The 17,540-nt window shown below is 40.4% G+C and overlaps 1 protein-coding gene across 1 annotated transcript; it reads left to right on the top strand.

Moving 5' to 3' along the window:
* The first annotated feature begins 1,625 nt into the window (after positions 1 to 1,625).
* LOC124145059 (ankyrin-1-like) lies at positions 1,626 to 4,438 on the top strand. The gene is made up of 2 exons (XM_046514727.2): positions 1,626 to 3,057; positions 3,375 to 4,438. Exons 1-2 carry the CDS (start codon positions 1,834 to 1,836, stop codon positions 3,408 to 3,410), a joined length of 1,260 nt encoding a protein of 419 aa, XP_046370683.2. The 5' UTR covers positions 1,626 to 1,833; the 3' UTR covers positions 3,411 to 4,438.
* The last annotated feature ends 13,102 nt before the right edge of the window (positions 4,439 to 17,540 follow it).

Here is a 17,540-nt window from a genome sequence, read left to right as displayed (position 1 = left end):
CAAGCGGCAAACTTTGTTTTTGGGACCCACAACTCGGATTATTACAGGTTTATACCTCAATTCTTACTAGAAGTAATATCTTAATAAGTACATTTCCGTATATACGGGTAAATTTATATAGTAATTATTTCGTTTTGAATGAAAACCGTCCGGGAACCGAGGTTTCCGGATATCTGAAGTCCGTATAAGCGGTATATACTGGTGCGTCATGATAGGTATATAATAGCCTTTCCTCCAGTAGTGTATGCACTAGGATACGTGCGCAGAAGCAACCAATGCGGTATTGAAAGAGGCAACTAACGGGATCGGGTGGTCAGGCTCGCTGACTTGGCTGATGCATATCATAGTGTCCCACATGCGTAGATCGATGTTCATGGTGTCAATCGATTATTTACAGACTGGCGTCAAATAACTGGAATATTGCTGAGTGCGGCGTAAAACAATAAACAATAAACAAACATGACATATTCTGAGAACAGAAAGCAGCCGCGTGCTTAGTGACTTGTTTATATTTAGCTCCAATTGGTCCTTAAAGGCCGTAATACCCGAAGATCGTTATTCACATGAACAAACACGTTGATTACCATTCTCCGGGATAAGAATTAAAACCGACGGCACATCAGATTTCGACACAGCGATGATTGACTTTCAATTGTGGTTGGAGATACTTGTCATCGATGAGTAACATTGCTTCAGGTTCATCACATTATTCAGGACACATCGGTATATTGTACAGAGAGGGTATCCCCAAATTGATGCACTGTTAAAGCGAACCAGGCTGCAACAAAAACTCGTCGTGTATCTAGCTCATGGGCGGATACAGAGGGGGTGGGGGTGGGGGTGCGGGGGTGCTCACCTCCCCCCTTTTTATTTCGAAAAAAATCTTTATTTCTGTATAGATTACCGCCAAAGACAATAAATAGATCTTAATTGTGCACCCCCCCCCCCCCCCCCCCCCCCCCCTTTTCAAAAAAGCTGTATCCGCCCATGTAGCTAGATATAATTCTAATAATCACGTATCTTTCTACCTTCACCGCTTGGTTACGCACATAAACCGTTTTCAATTAGAAAGAAGAATCGAAAATAATCGATCGATTAGGAGCTGTTGATACAGTTAGAGTGCGATGTGGGTATCCTTGTGGTTAATCGCCTGAGGCGGTGTAAAACAATACTCACACACGCTGGACCTGTGTGACGTCGAATATTCGAATAATTTACAGGAGCTTTACTGAGCCTGTTGTATTTTGTATTGAAATGTATGTATGTATGTGTGAATGTTGATTGAAGGATTTACCAAATAATATTCGAAGAACACTTCTTTATTCAGCTATCTAAAATTCATATATCATTTATATTACTAATCTGACATTACAGTATAGGTATTTATTTATTTTTAGTTTTAGAGGATTGTTTTTACATGCATTGATTTACACAAGATGGTGGCTGTTAAAAAAAATCCCGAAATCAGACATCATTATTGATATCTGATACTGGAGTCGTAATTAACGACTGCAAAAGCTTTGCTACATGTATACAAAAAAAAAGCTTCACCACTGAGTCTCGAACCCGTAACCTGACTCCCGGCAGAATATAAACTACCTTACAAACCAAACAGTTACCTCCCTTCCATAAGGTGTGCCACAACTTCCGTGTTTACATCGAACACATGTAACCAGTTGTTTGGACTTGTCCGTGTTTACATGTTACCTATTTCTGGAACATTTACATTCTACATGGCCTGATATACAGAATGCGGGTTATTAACTTCAAGACAAGAACGCGAGACCTGCGGACAACACACAACGCATATGATACGGACCAAACAGTAAAGGAATGATCGCGTTTGTCAATATGGGTCAGTGTCTTCGTCATACAGACTACTTTGCGCGAAATGAGGTCACACTATACAATCTCAGGACTTTGACGAATTTTATACACGAAGGAGATGTGGACACAACTATAACGTATATCAAGGACAGTCGCATTTCAGAAAAGTCTTATAAACAACTCCCGATGTACCGAATAGGGCCTGTGGAGACCGCTTGCATCACAGGGAATGTTGATCTGATGATTGCTTTGATATCGGAGGGGTTCTCTCCGAGAGGAATGCTGGGTGTGTCACCTATAAACCTAGCGTGTCAGTGTAATAACCTAGATGTGGTTAGAACTCTTGTAGACAGGTATCATGTAAGTTTAAAGAGCCCAGATAGAAACGGAAACACACCTTTAAAAACAGCAATACAGTGGAATTCAGTGTGTGTTGTTAAGTATTTAAGACAGAAGGGCATATCCTTGTCAATGTTAAACAGAGGGAATCAAGTTTTTTTCCCTCTTCATGATGCAGCGAAGAAAGGACATTCAGACATGTGCCAGCTTCTTATAGATGAAGGATGTGATGTCAAAGGGGTGTGTAGTGAAGGCAGCACCCCTCTACAACTTGCTGCTATGAATCTTCAAGCAGGTTCATGCCATGTGTTGTTAGAAGCTGGAGCTGACATAAACATCATATGCATTTGTGAAGTCTCAAAAACATTTATCAAAGGCAATTTAAAAGGCAGCCTGAAAAATAAAGCCTACCTAGACACAGTGAGGCTACTTGTGTCTTATGGGGCTAACCCAGAGCTCCAGGATTCCGATGGCAACACCCCTGTCCATCTGGTGTTAGGGAATACTCCGGCCGTTAGGTGTTTGACTTTTGGTTTAAATGTAGCATTAGACAAGGTGAACAGTAATAACCAAACTCCATATTCTTTGGCGCTTCAAAGTGAAGAACTGGCAGGTGCTGCAGGCAGTCTGTTGAAGGCTGGGTACTTCCCGGTCTTGAAGGAGAGTGTGGTGACGGTGGAAGATGACCATCCCTATCTGAAGACCACATACGGTCGAAACATGCTGGGTAAGCTGAGAATGGTCACCTCAAATCCTAGGAGTCTACAGGACATGTCTTGTTTCACGCTTCGACGGCTTTTCGGCATTCAGCTTCATCGTGTTGTACATCTTCTGCCTCTACCGGGGAAACTCAAAGACATCCTGCAGCTGAAACATCTACTCCCACCAGCGGTAAGGCTGCATGTTCGCATTGGTTTGTGGACTTCTTTTTGTGTAGAAGGATGAACCATGATATTTTAAGAAGCTCAATATTTTCATTGACAAGAGGATGCTGTTAGACCAGCGGGGTTACTTGTTGCTCTTTTCTGTGCAAATTTTCCCCACGATTGGTGGGCTTGAATATAATCCCAGATTTCCCCTTATTATGAACTCTGGTTTGTCAGCACCAAATCTGTGCTTATGAGTCTCAATTACTGGCTTTCCTCCAACACCAAAATGACCTTAACCAACTCACTCACTGTACTGATGCCCAATATCATGTGTTTCAGGTGACGCGATCATATGCATACATAAACCAGCCCTGAGATTTGGAGGCCTGTAAGTTTACATGGAAACACAACTTACAGAAGCCACAGACACTCAGAGGGAGTATTACATGACAGCAATATTCCAACAGAACCAATGTTTTTAGATCTAAACTATGTACATATGTTTGCATTGTATTTTCATGTTGAGAATGTATGTGTTCACACTGAGTATGTAAATGTTCATGCTGAGAATGTAAGTGTTCACATGGAGAATGTAAGTGTTCACACTGAGAATGTAAGTGTTCATGCTGAGAATGTAAGTGTTCATGCTGAGAATGTATGTGTTCACACTGAGTATGTAAATGTTCACACTGAGAATGTAAGTGTTCATGCTTAGGATGTAAGTGTTCACACTGAGAATGTAAATGTTCATGCTGAGAATGTAAGTGTTCACACTGAGTATGTAAATGTTCACACTGAGAATGTAAGTGTTCATGCTTAGGATGTAAGTGTTCACACTGAGAATGTAAATGTTCATGCTGAGAATGTAAGTGTTCACACTGAGAATGTAAGTGTTCACACGAGAATGTAAATGTTCATGCTGAGAATGTAAGTGTTCAAACTGAGAATGTAAGTGTTCATGTTGAGAATGTAAGTGTTCACACTGAGAATGCAAGTGTTCACAATAAGAATATGTGTTCATGTTGAGAATGTAAGTGTTCAAACTGAGAATGTAAGTGTTCACCCTAAGAATGTAAGTGTTCATGCTGAGAATGTAAGTGTTCATGCTGAGAATGTAAGTGTTCATGCTGAGAAAGTAAGTTCTCACACTGAGAATGTAAGTGTTCAGGCTGAGAATTTAAGTGTTCACAATGAGAATATGTGTTCATGGTGAGATTGTAGATATTCACAATGTGCATGCAATTGTTCATGGTGAGGTTGTACATGTTCATGGTGAGGTTGTATATGTTCATGGTGAGATTGTACATGTTCATGGTGAGATTGTAAGTGTTCATGGTGTGATTGTAAGTATTCACCCTGGGCATGCAATTATTCGTACTTATGATGCAATAAACTTGTCAGACTGAACAAAATTTCCTGTGAATCTGTCTTGATGCAAACGGTGAACTTTGAAAGCAGTCACTTCCATCTTTAAAACAGGTATGTGTTTACAGAGAAATTGAACCATTTTCTCAAAGTAAACGAAAAGGTAAATACATCTTGTTTGAGTGTGTGTTTGACAAACGTAAACATTGTGCACCCATGAACCCTTCTTAAGAAAAATAATGTGTTTTCTGCACGAAACATTCAATATGAAAATTATTGACATGTTTTTATGACCTCCTTGCTGCCAACAGCCTGTTGAATCCCCGGATGTTTTTCGAGCAGTGTGCAGAATGTATGGATACTATTAAAGTGTGTGTATTACTTCCTTGTACCCAGTTAGTACGTTTACCTCTGTCTGGGGATAGAATCTGGTTATCTTTTGCCGATTATTCACCACATACGATTTCAATACATCCATAACCTTTTGTTTGTTGTTTAACGCAGCACTCCGCAATATGGCAGGTGTATGACAACGGCCTGTAAGTACTAGTAATCGAGTCTGGACAAAACAATCCAGTGATTGATACATCCAAATTATGCCATTGTAGATTTATAGCCTCGATGGGAAGAACAACTTCAAGTCCTGTATATCTCGGTATGGATAGGTATTTTGCCAGAAAACAAAGAGATATGCCTGACACTTTAACCCTGGAGACTCAACAAATTAAAATCAACGTACGTCTAGCTATAGTAATAAACATATCGTTCTGCCTTAACATCGGAGAAACACATTGCAGAAACAATAAGTACTCGAATACATGTATAACCCGCTTGACATGGAGTGGTCAATACACATAGAGCAGGTTGAAGTTATACGTCGGATCCTTAATGTTTCAGCAATATAAGGAGTACGCACTTGGATAGCCTTGTAGTATATTAATTAAAGCATGACGTGACTACGATGTGTGATGCCCATGTTTTGTGTCTGTCGTGATATTGATGGAATATTTCTAAATTGGGCGTAAATCCACTCCCACGATAAATAAAGACCCGTCAGGCGCCTAATGCTTGATTATAAAGGAAGCATTCGTATATTTTACTGGCGTTTCACAGTTCCACTGTAATCACTTTTTTTGTACTGACACGACAATGTTTGTAGTATGTGTATGCGTATGAAATTGCAAGGATGAGGTTGATGGTTATATTTATTATTGACTAGAACATTATTTTACAAAATCGTTCACGATACTGAACAAAATGTACTTAACAGTCGATTGTTCATTTCAAAGTTTTTGAAGAGTGTTTTTCACATACAAGGATTTACTCATGATGCTGATCTTGAACTAGGCTCGCTTATCTTTCATTATTTGCAATCTGTATTGGACTCACAACAACGTCTGTGAAGTGCTTTAATTGTTACATTCAAACAGATTCAGGCTGACTATCGAACACGTAACCATGCTGACAACTGCAAGTAGTTACCATTAGATGCAGTTACCTCCCTTTCACAAGGTGTGTTCGGACTTCACACAATAACAGGGGTAGTTGTAGTTGTAACAATATTAGTAGTAATAGCAGTAGTAGCAGCAGTAGCAGGAATAGTAGTAGTTAGAAGCAATGGTAGTAGTAATAGTAGCAGCCGTGGTGCTATTGGTAGCAGTAGCAGGAATAGTAGTAGTTAGTAGCGGTAGCAGGAACTGCAGTAGTTGTACACTGCAGCAGCAGTAGAAGTAGTAATAGTAGCAGCAGAAAGAAGCAGTAATGCTAGCAGTGGTAGCAACAGTAGTGTTAGTAGTAGCAGTAGCAGGAATAGTAGTAGTTAGTAGCAGTGGCAGGAACTGTAGTAGTTGTACACTGCAGCAGCAGTAGAAGTAGTAATAGTAGCAGCAGAAAGAAGCAGTAATGCTAGCAGTGGTAGCAACAGTAGTGTTAGTAGTAGCAGTAGCAGGAATAGTAGTAGTTAGTAGCGGTAGCAGGAACTGTAGTAGTTGTACACTGCAGCAGCAGTAGAAGTAGTAATAGTAGCAGCAGAAAGAAGCAGTAATGCTAGCAGTGGTAGCAACAGTAGTGTTAGTAGTAGCAGTAGCAGGAATAGTAGTAGTTAGTAGCAGTGGCAGGAACTGTAGAAGGTGTACACTGCAGCAGCAGTAGAAGTAGTAATAGTAGCAGCAGTAGCAGTAATGCTAGCAGTGGTAGCAACAGTAGTGTTAGTAGTAGCAGTAGCAGGAATAGTAGTAGTTAGTAGCAGTGGCAGGAACTAGTAGGTGTACACTGCAGCAGCAGTAGAAGTAGTAATAGTAGCAGCAGTAGCAGTAATGCTAGCAGTGGTAGCAACAGTAGTGTTAGTAGTAGCAGTAGCAGGAATAGTAGTAGTTAGTAGCGGTAGCAGGAACTGTAGTAGTTGTACACTGCAGCAGCAGTAGAATGTAGTAATAGTAGCAGCAGAAAGAAGCAGTAATGCTAGCAGTGGTAGCAACAGTAGTGTTAGTAGTAGCAGTAGCAGGAATAGTAGTAGTTAGTAGCGGTAGCAGGAACTGTAGTAGTTGTACACTGCAGCAGCAGTAGAAGTAGTAATAGTAGCAGCAGTAGCAGTAATGATAGCAGTGGTAGCAACAGTAGTGTTAGTAGTAGCAGTAGCAGGAATAGTAGTAGTTAGTAGCAGTGGCAGGAACTAGTAGGTGTACACTGCAGCAGCAGTAGAAGTAGTAATAGTAGCAGCAGTAGCAGTAATGCTAGCAGTGGTAGCAACAGTAGTGTTAGTAGTAGCAGTACCAGGAATAGTAGTAATTAGTAGCAGTGGCAGGAACTAGTAGGTGTACACTGCAGCAGCAGTAGAAGTAGTAATAGTAGCAGTGGCAGCAGCATCAATAGCAGCAGCTGTAGTGCAACTAGTAGTTGTAGTCTCCCATGAATCATAAGCGCTGTTTATTTTGTTTGCTCAAATATAAGCTTATGATAGATAACTTCATATGTGACATGTTTAATAATTTGATCACATTGAAGTTCAAAAGCTACCCCTTATGAACAAGGCGTTCAACACACGTATGTACATGCTATCACTGATTGTAATCTGACGAAACTTGGTATATATGGTCACTAGGGTAGGGTCTCTATCTCATTAGCCTTTAGGTGAGCAGCGTAACAAGTCAAGGTCACTGGAAGTCACACATGTATATAAAACATGGATAAAATGTAGGAAATCACGAGTTAATGTATAAAAATGAAATGACTTTTCCAATCGTAATCGTAACTAACTAATACCTGTCTTCTGGCGTGGTTACACATCAAATTAGTTGTTGTTAATTTAATTTAGGAAAGTGTTGTCAACATAGTTAGAAAACGAATTTATCACGTCACCTGTGTTCTCAACAAGCAATATTCTCGATTTGATGACACTTTAGGCGAAGGTCGCTGAGTGAAGTAGATGTCTCGAAGAGCTTGTTTGCACAATATTTTGAGCATTTTTGATTGGAATATCACGAAACGTTATATACACAATCACTAGGTGTTTTTTCGAAGGTTCTCAACGATCTCCCATGACGTTGAAGGTCACCAGAAACCTTTTTGTTAAAATATGAAGTACTTGTCAATGAGTTAAGGAATAATAATACAAAACATTATTTATTGATTAATATTTCATAAACACTTTCTTCTATACTTGCCCAGTGGCAAGGTTATGTCAAATGTCATATTTCACATTGAAATATTTTAGGTTATACTGCATTGGGCATATATGTTCCCCAAAATGCTATTAATGAAACTTAAGAGCTTAACTAACCCTTTAATTGTAAAAAGGACCCATGTGCACTGACAGAAGAACCAACGGAGATCTAAAAGTAACAGCAGAAGCAAGCAGGGTTAGCCAAGCTTCAATATGCCCGGGAAACTGCAATGTATTCAGCGGATTTATATGTTACTTTTTTTTCAAATGTTGTCTGTATTGTTTCAGATGTGTCATAAAACAGTGAAGAAATTTACCTTTAGTTGTTGGCGTCGTTATTTTAATTGTTCTTTTATTCCGTCACCACTGTACCATGCTTGAATGAAGAGTTGAACAGGTGCATTTGTGTGAACAATACACAACACACATAAACTGTGTTTCCATTTGAAGCGCAACATTTAAAGATTTGTGTGATAACCATTGGAAATGTGTAATAGTTGAAGTTATCATTTCCTCAAAATACCAGTGAGTGAGTGAGTGAGTTGGGTTTAACGCCGCTTTTAACAGTATTCCAGTTATATCACGGCGTGTCAGCTTAATGTGGGAGGAAAGCCCGAAGTGATGCAGGTCTCAGACGTTTACCACTTCGGTGAAACCCACGAGCACGGGTATGGTGCTGACAAACCTAAAAACATAATCGGGACGAATCGGGATTCGAACCCACAATCATAAGTTTCTGGCGTGCCCAAGGGACGCAACTCTGCACACCGAATCGCGGCGCCTTAGACGACTGGGCCACCCGTGCGCCCCCCCCCCCCCCCTCTCAAAATACCAACACTGAGAGCAAGATGGTAGTCTTAAAGAATCACCATCTCCAGATTTTACATGAAGAGACATACTTATAAAGCAGTGACAAATTTAATAATTCTATATTTATACTGCATATCATACATAACGCTATGGTACTTCAAAGGTTCTTTTGGGCTGCTACTAGTATGCTATAATGTCCCCAAAGCATGAAATACACTCTCTCAATCGATTTCTGTCGTGATTTCTGCACAAACTGAATTTCGACACACACTTGAATATTCTAATCACCCCAAATATGCATTTCATAACCTGAAATTGTACATGTAATCATTTAAAAATCCCCACCGATAATGACTGAGAAAAAAGTACTTTCCTATAAATAGTTTTTGCGGTGACGCGATCGTCAAATGAGTTTTTTCAGACAGAGGTTGTGATTGTAATTCGATACCTCTGGTTGAGCAATCAGACAATCGAGTAATTTCCAAATTCATGGCAGGATTGTGAGTAGACCTGAACTGAATTGAAGTACAACCGTAAGGTGTTTTTAACTACTTTGAGTGCGGATCTGCCAACCCTAATGTTCCCAACAAGTGAAGGGAAGGGAAGGGAATGGAAGGAAAGATAAAGGTGCGACGAGAGTGATTGGATGAAGAGAAGATGTGAAAAGGAAAGACTGGGCGGAGTAGAGACTGGGAAGGGAGTAAGGGGAATGGATGTAAATAGAAGCCAAAGAGGTCAGGAGTAAAGGCTGAATAGGAGAAAGAGACTCGAGTTCGGTGAGGAAATGAGGTGGTTGGAGAAAAGGAAGGCTGAGCGAAGAGCGAAAAGGGTAGGACTAGGGTCGGGTATGTGGTTGGAAGGAGTGGATAAGAGAAAAAGAAAGATAGGTGGAAGAATGGGAAAATAGAAAGGGAAAGGTAGTTGGAAGGATGGTATTAGAGACAGGGAAAGGTAGGTGGTAGTATGGGATAAGATAAAGGGGAAGATAGGTGAAAGTATTGGATAAGATGAAGGGGAAGATAGGTGAAATGATTGGATAAGATAAAGAGAAAGGTAGGTGGAAGGATGGGAAAAGAGAAAGGGGAAGGTAGGTGGAAGTATGGACATGAGAAAAGGAATGGTAGTGGAAGGATTGGAAAAGAGTAAGAGAAATGGGGGTTGAAGGATGACATAAAAGAAAATGAAATGTAGGTAGAAGTATGGGATATGAAAGAGGGAAGTGTAGATGAAAGGATTGGATAAGATGAAGGGGAAGATAGGTGAAATGATTGGATAAGATAAAGAGAAAGGCAGGTGGAAGGATGGGAAAAGATAAAGGAGAAGGGAGATGGAAGGATGGGTTTAACGTCGAGTTTAATATTTTTGCACTTAAAACTTATATAGCGACGTTCAAATATTTGCTTGTGTGTGTGTGTGTGTGTGTGTGTGTGTGTGTGTGTGTGTGCGTGCGTGGCTGTTTGCAATAGTCCGGTCTAATGCCGATTTCATAGTGCTAGCCCACTGAGATGCCATGTTGCAATTTAACATGAATACACAAATCAGATACAGTATACTGACTCCGAGCCGACCAGTCCTTGTTTTATCCCCTTAATGACGAGCGCCAGGCAGGGTAACAACAAGGGCCACGTTTTAACGTCTATTGGTATGACGCGGCCGGGGATCGAACTTGATTGAAGGATGGAATAAGAGATAGGGGAAGATAGGTGCAAGGATGGAATAAGAGGAAGTGGATGGTAGGTGGAAGTATGGGATAAGAGACAGGTTAAGGTAGGTGGATGTATAGGCTATAAGACAGGGAAAGGTAGGTGGAAGTATGGGATAAGAGACAGGTTAAGGTAGGTGGATGTATGGGCTCTAAGACAGGGAAAGGTAGGTGGAAGTATGGGATAAGAGACTGGTTAAGGTAGGTGGATGTATAGGCTATAACACAGGGAAAGGTAGGTGGAAGTATGGGATATCGGAAAGGGAAAGGTAAAGATAAGTGAAAGAATGGGCTATGAGAAAAGGAATGGTAGATAGAAGTATGGGCTATGAGAGTGGAAAGGTAGGTGGAAGGATGGGATAAGAGAAAGGGAATGATAAGTTGAATTAGAGGTTACAAGACAGATTATATTTGTTGATGACAAGTTCACTATCAGGCAAGAATGACGAGCAGACACATTTGGCAGACGGGAAGAGATATATTTAATACGTGGGATTTGACAGAAAAGAGAAAATTCATATGCCGTATGCCATATTTAATAAAAACTGCGTTTCGCAAGAAAAGAAAATAGTCATGAGATTCGATTTTGTTCACGACATTAGCAACAAAATGAAAGCGTGTCGGGAAAGATAAGAAAAAGACTGATAGGGAAGAGATTAGTGTGACCATGACCGTAAAAAGAAGTGAACAAAAAATAAACATGAAGCTTGATATGTGTTCGAGCAGGTCCACTACGTCCAACTCAAGCCAGACTAGTTGGTTATGGAGATACTCCACTTAGAATCCCGGGACTGAGAACGTTACAGTGCCAGTACAAGGAAGTGACAAAAAGCTTTGGATTCATTATTGCTAATCATGGCATACATTCACCTCCAGTATTGGGACTCAAACCATGCAGAGAAAGTCGTGTTAACGGTTGCGAAATCTTCCAGCTTCAAGAGAAATACTGAAGGAATTTGGAGATGTGTTCAAATGAATTGGCTGTATCAAGGATGAATATTGCATACAGATAGAGAGAGAGTTGTGCAGTGCCAGTAGTACATGCAGTGAGAAAAGGTCATGTTGCTTTGGAACCTAAGATTCAGAGAGAGTTACAAAGGATGACAGATTTGGGTGTGGTGTGTAAAGTAGATGAACCTACCAGTTGGTGGAATTCCTAGGTTTCCCTAAGTCGGCTTTGCCTGGATCCGACTGACTTGAACAAAGTTTACAGTATGCCAGCGTTACGAGGTGTAAAGACGGAATTGTAAATATCTTTTGCCAAGTAATATCTTTTGTATGTACCCATTTGTCACTACAAACAATTTCCAATAGTCCGGTCAACAAGAAGTGAAATTCTTTGGTGAAAGAAACAGCTGATAGAAAGAAACAAGATCAGGTGGCCAAGGACAAAAACACTCCTACTTCAAATAGGAGCTAGAAGGATACTTCGGTATGTTTACCTATGTGGCACAGTATGCTCCTGGCTTATCGGTGCAGGCACACATACTACGAGAGCTAACAAGGCAAGCTACCTCCTTCTGTTTGACTCAAGAATATGAGGATACTGTTCAAGAGATAAGGAATATGATCACAAAGTCACCAGGGCTTATATTACAATAGTTTGACCCAACGAAACCAGTAATGCTAAAGAACAATGCATCACAGAATAGTCTTGGGGCATTCCAGCATCTAAGGCAGTGACAGGTGCACAAAGGAATTATGCCCAAAAAATAAAGGAGACGTCATACTCTTTTGTTTGAAAGTCAGAACTGATCAACTTGAAGTAAATTAAAATTATAATTTTGTATTAAAGAAGCCATCACATGCTATTCCTCTGAGAGTTCAGTGAATGAGAATGAGACTTCAGATCTATGATGCAGATGTAGAAACCGCATCGGGGAAGAATGCTACCTTGGCAGACATGCTGTCTCAGCATTCTATAGAATTTTCATCAAACAAAGATGATCTATCATTTGATGAACATTTATCAGTCATATACACATGATGACAAGCAAACTACCATAAGAAAGAACAGATAAGAAAAGAAACTAGTGAAGATGATCAGTATGTGATTCTTACAAAGATCATTCAACGAATGGCCTGAGAATCTGTATGATTGTCAAAGAAGCATAACTGAATTATAAACATTCCGAGATAAACTCACTGTCTACAAAGGTGACAAAATTGTCATTCCAATTTCCATGTGAAAGGAGATGTTAGAAAGGATACATGCAGACCATATGGGAATTGTGAAGTGCAAGGATAGAGCTTGTTATGCCATAATCTAGCCCCGTATGACAGTTGGCATCGAAAGAACTGTTGAGATTTGTGGCCTTTTCAACAGAACAGGATTAAACAGTGCAAAGAGCCAATGATACCCTTTGATATTCCTACTCTACTGTGGCAGATTGTGGCAACTGATTTATTCCAACTGAATGGACTTGACTATCTTGTTGTAGTTGATTACTACAGTTGATACATTGAGAGATTGCGCTACTGTCGAGTACAAAGTCAACGATAGTCATAACTCACATGAAATCGATATTTGCTCGACATGGTGTACCCTACAGAATTGTCTCCGACAAAGGGCTGCATTATGCCTCAGCGGAATGCAGACAAGTTGTTCAACAGTGGAACGTTGAATATATGACCTCCTCACCCCTGTATCCACAAGCAAGTTTCCTTGCTGAGAAGTCGGTGCAGACGGTGTAGCAACAACTGCTCAAGGCTAAACAGAGGGGTTGATGACACCTATTTGTCCCTACTTGCTGCAACACTGCATTAAGTGAGATGGGTTCAAGCTACTGGGTAGACGTCTAAGGACTGACGCACCAAGCAATTCAGATTTACTGACACGAGAGCTCGCTGAATGTGAATGTGTGCAAGGCGCAATGGTGGATTCTAAATTGAGCCAAAGGAATCACTGTGACAGATCCCTACATCCAGGGAATGCTTTGGCACGTGGCAATGTAAGAGCCAGATAACGTTACTGCTTGCACCAACACACCTCGCTCATGTTAGTGTAAGACTGGCGATTGTGCAAAGTATCGTCTCAACAAGAGAGACTTGCATTCCACGAAGGAAACTCTCTCTAATGTACCAAGGGATGATCTGGTTGCTAGAAGCAACTACAGTTAGGCCTATTCCGCACCTAGCAAACCTACGACAATCAGTTTCCTACTCATCCAGTGGGCGGGCAATTCTCACACCATGAAGATATGAGTGAATGTGACAGTTTATTTGAGAAAATTTTATTATTGTCACATTGACATTTTTTTAATGTAACGTATAGATTTTGGCCGGAAGTTTGAGCCGTGCCATGGCCAGAATAGACTTGGACAGTTTCTTCTTTTATTTCGTGTTTTGAACACGAAAAAGGAAAAGCGGGGGTGTACTATTCGTATTCGTTTAGGTGACGATCCCAGTTGTACATACCAGTTCGCTGTAATAGGCCGGTATTAGTTTTGTCTCCTACACATGCGGGGCAGATTACCTCATGTCATGTGAATAACAGAATCCCTCTTTAATGCCAAGTTATAGGTCAGTACAAAACAACAGATAAGTCAAAAGGTAAGTCAATTGTTCACTTGAAAAACCCTACGGGAACTTACAGTACAAGTCAATATAGGAAATTGAATAATTTCGGGTGAACAAATTGACTTGCTTTGCATGTGTTTATGATGGGTGGGAAAATTGCGCTCACCTTTTCGGGAACAGCTTGTATGGTAACTATGTGATACGCTAAGGACATAATCGGAATCGTACAAAGGAATCTGCTTTTAATAGAGATTTCTTGTCATATGGAAACAGTTTTTGTCACTTTTATTTATAATCAACATCATCAGGCTTATTGTATCAGTTTTTATTATCTTAATTTACATCCCTTTCAAAACACAAATACTATCGTTTTTGATACATGGACGCTTTACTCTAAAAATGACAATACGTATACGAGTTATTTCCCTTTGTACACACACCATACCCAAGCTCCTTTCCAGTGCCTTGTATCACAGCATATATAGCTTCAGGAACGTGATATCGCTGTGTGGAGTTTGGCTAAAGTACGTACTAAAGATAGCATGACATTCATTTTAAACTCATCAGGATAAAGTTACAGATTGCTAAACGAATCCCCTTTTAGTAACCGTTTTTATTAAAATGCGTTTATTTCAAAACGTATGGGTGATCAAAAGAAATACACGAGTTGTAATGAAATTGTTATCTTACGGGGAGGGGTGTAGTTATATTTCTTTAGTACCAGCTGAAACTTGGCACGCTATCTAAAACGTTGAGAAAAAGACATCGCTTGCAAAAAGAAAAGAACCAGTTCAATTTTGTCAAAACATTTGATTTCTTCAACTTTGTACATTATCCCACGCGACAAACAAATGTGGTAATGTCTGATGCAATTCCCTATATTGATTTGTTCCATGTGCGCGATAGATTTCCCCTTGCATGTGTTTGCGACGGGGGCCACCGGTTGGGCAGGATACGCTCGACTTTTCGCGAACATCTGATAGCATCACTATTGGATGGTTATTCATAAACATTTGCTGATGATATAGTCGGTATAGTCCCCGTATCGTGCAATGCTTTTACATCATACAGTCGGAATCGGGTTGAAAGGGTTTTGTCGCTTTTACATTATTATGGTGGACACCTATAAAGGGTGTTGTCGCTTTTAATGGTGGCGCATGAATAACTGATTCGACCACACACTGTGGTCGCAAGGTGTAGCCAGGCAATAAGGTTTGCAGCTTTCTCTGAAATCGATTATAAGAAAAGATAGGTTGCATTTTCATAGTAGCATGAACACCAACGTATGTTATGAATTAATTAGTAATAACGTTAAGCAACAACCCTTGCGCGATTACGGAGCACCAAAGATTCACGACACTGCATCAGTTGACATGATTTCTATCGACATTTCTAACGACTGACCAAGGAGGCTATTCCCATCTGTAACTCATAGTTCAGGGTCGTAAGTATATGTAGCAATGGTATTTGGGATGATGTTTCTATCCCGTGAAGATCCGGGTTAGACTTGGTCTTCAGCATCCATTGTTTGTTGTGGGATGCCTCTTTATGGGATTGGATTGTAAGGCTCGGATTCGATTATTTACACACCGCCGTCGTCCAGCTAGAATTCCAGTTAGTCGCCTCTTCCGACAAGCATTGTTGCTGAAGACCTATTTTACCCCGGATCTTCACGGGTCTGAAAGTAAACTGCCGGCCAAAAGAAAGTATACACCCAAGTTGGATGGTAGCTAAAAACGAAACAAAGAAGGAATGGTTATTCGCTGGTGATTTATTTGATACGGTTATTATAGTTCTGTATTGACCTTAAGTGTGCAGTGTTTCGGCGACTCAATATGGCCCAATTTACTAGGATTGACTGCGTTGATGGAGTTGGTTCAGTTGCTAATTATTTAGCAACATAATCCCTTCAGAGGTCCACACTCTTCTGCCAAAGATGCTGGAGTGCCTGGATCCCACTGGCGTAGAGCGCTTTCTCCTGGTGGTGCAACATATACACCACAGCAGAACTGACGTCATGATCATTTGCATAATGCTTGCCAGACAGTTCTTTCTTCACATTTGGGAAGAGGCGGACATCTGACACATGAATTATATGTGTATATCTGTTATACATTTTTTTATATTTGTTACATTATACACCTGATATAGGTTTAGTTTTACTTAAATCACCTGGAAAAAAATCATTGGCCATTGGAAGAAAACAGTAGCTTCTGTTATCTGTGTGCGGATGGAGGCAGTCCTGCTACAATATCACTTTACCTGTCACACCCAGCAGTGACGTCACTGCGAAGAATCGCAATGTATGTATTTCTAAAATGTATGTACAGTGTTACCGACGCAATTGTTTTACTGTGAATCCACCCGGTTGCCAGGGATGTTATTTATTCCAGGGAGTGACTGAAATTTCCCAAATTGAAACAATATTTTGTTAACTCAGAAATTTATACGTTTGTTTGTTGTTTAAGTTATATGGCGGCGGTCTGTTAATAATTGAGTCTGGACCAGACAATCCGGCGACTGACATCATGACCATCGATCCACGCAATTGGGATACGATGACATGCATCAACCAAGTCAGCGAGCCTGACCACCCGATCCCGTTAGTCGCCTCTTACGACAAGCATAGTCGCCTCTTACGGCAAGCTTGGGTTGCTGAAGACCTAATCTACCCCGGATCTTCACGGGTAAAAATCTGTACGTAAAATCATTTAGTGTGAAACCGAAAATCAAACAACAAATGGTATACAATCAACAGCTGTATTACAAAAATAACTACGTCTACAAATCAATACAAATTGCTGCACATCAGTCGTTAAAATGGCATTACACAATAGAGTGGTGGTACAATATTTAATGGCAGCATAAAATAGAACACTAATCACCTCGCCGCAACAGTGGTCAAGCTTCCGAGATAGGCCAAGGCTGAACACCAGGTCGAAAAGTGTTCTTCACACCAAAGCTGGTCTTGATGTAATACCAGATGAAACGTGCCATAAGACAGCCACGCACCCGCTCTACTTATATAGTCTAACAAGCTTCCAGCACTTCCACACAGTGCTACACCAGTCCGGTGTCACTAGAACATCATAGGAGAGTCCACATGTTTCGGTTTCTATAACGCTTGACATGCATCCATGCTATTCCGAAAGTTTACAAATAATTGAAGCTTCAAATTCTTTTTATGAGGAAAGGTCAGTGGATTGTGATCCGTATACACTTGAATAGGAAACAAAATAGTACCCAAGTACAGTTCAAATTAACGTGTTTGCAAAGCTAACAATAGAGCAAGAGTTATTTTTCCAATGGTTGAATAATTTATCTGATGTTTGTCTTTTTTCGTGAATAATAACAAACAGGATGATCAAGGTCTGATGCATCTTCCTGCATCGCGACAGCTCCAGCAGTGCCACCAGCATCTACTGCCATTTGGAAGATGTTTCAAAGT

This window comes from Haliotis rufescens, unplaced genomic scaffold, assembly GCF_023055435.1.
Source record: "Haliotis rufescens isolate VD_foot unplaced genomic scaffold, xgHalRufe1.0.p SCAF_1, whole genome shotgun sequence".
Classification (NCBI taxonomy): Eukaryota; Metazoa; Mollusca; class Gastropoda; order Lepetellida; family Haliotidae; genus Haliotis; species Haliotis rufescens.
This window is presented reverse-complemented; position numbering and strand designations above follow the sequence as displayed.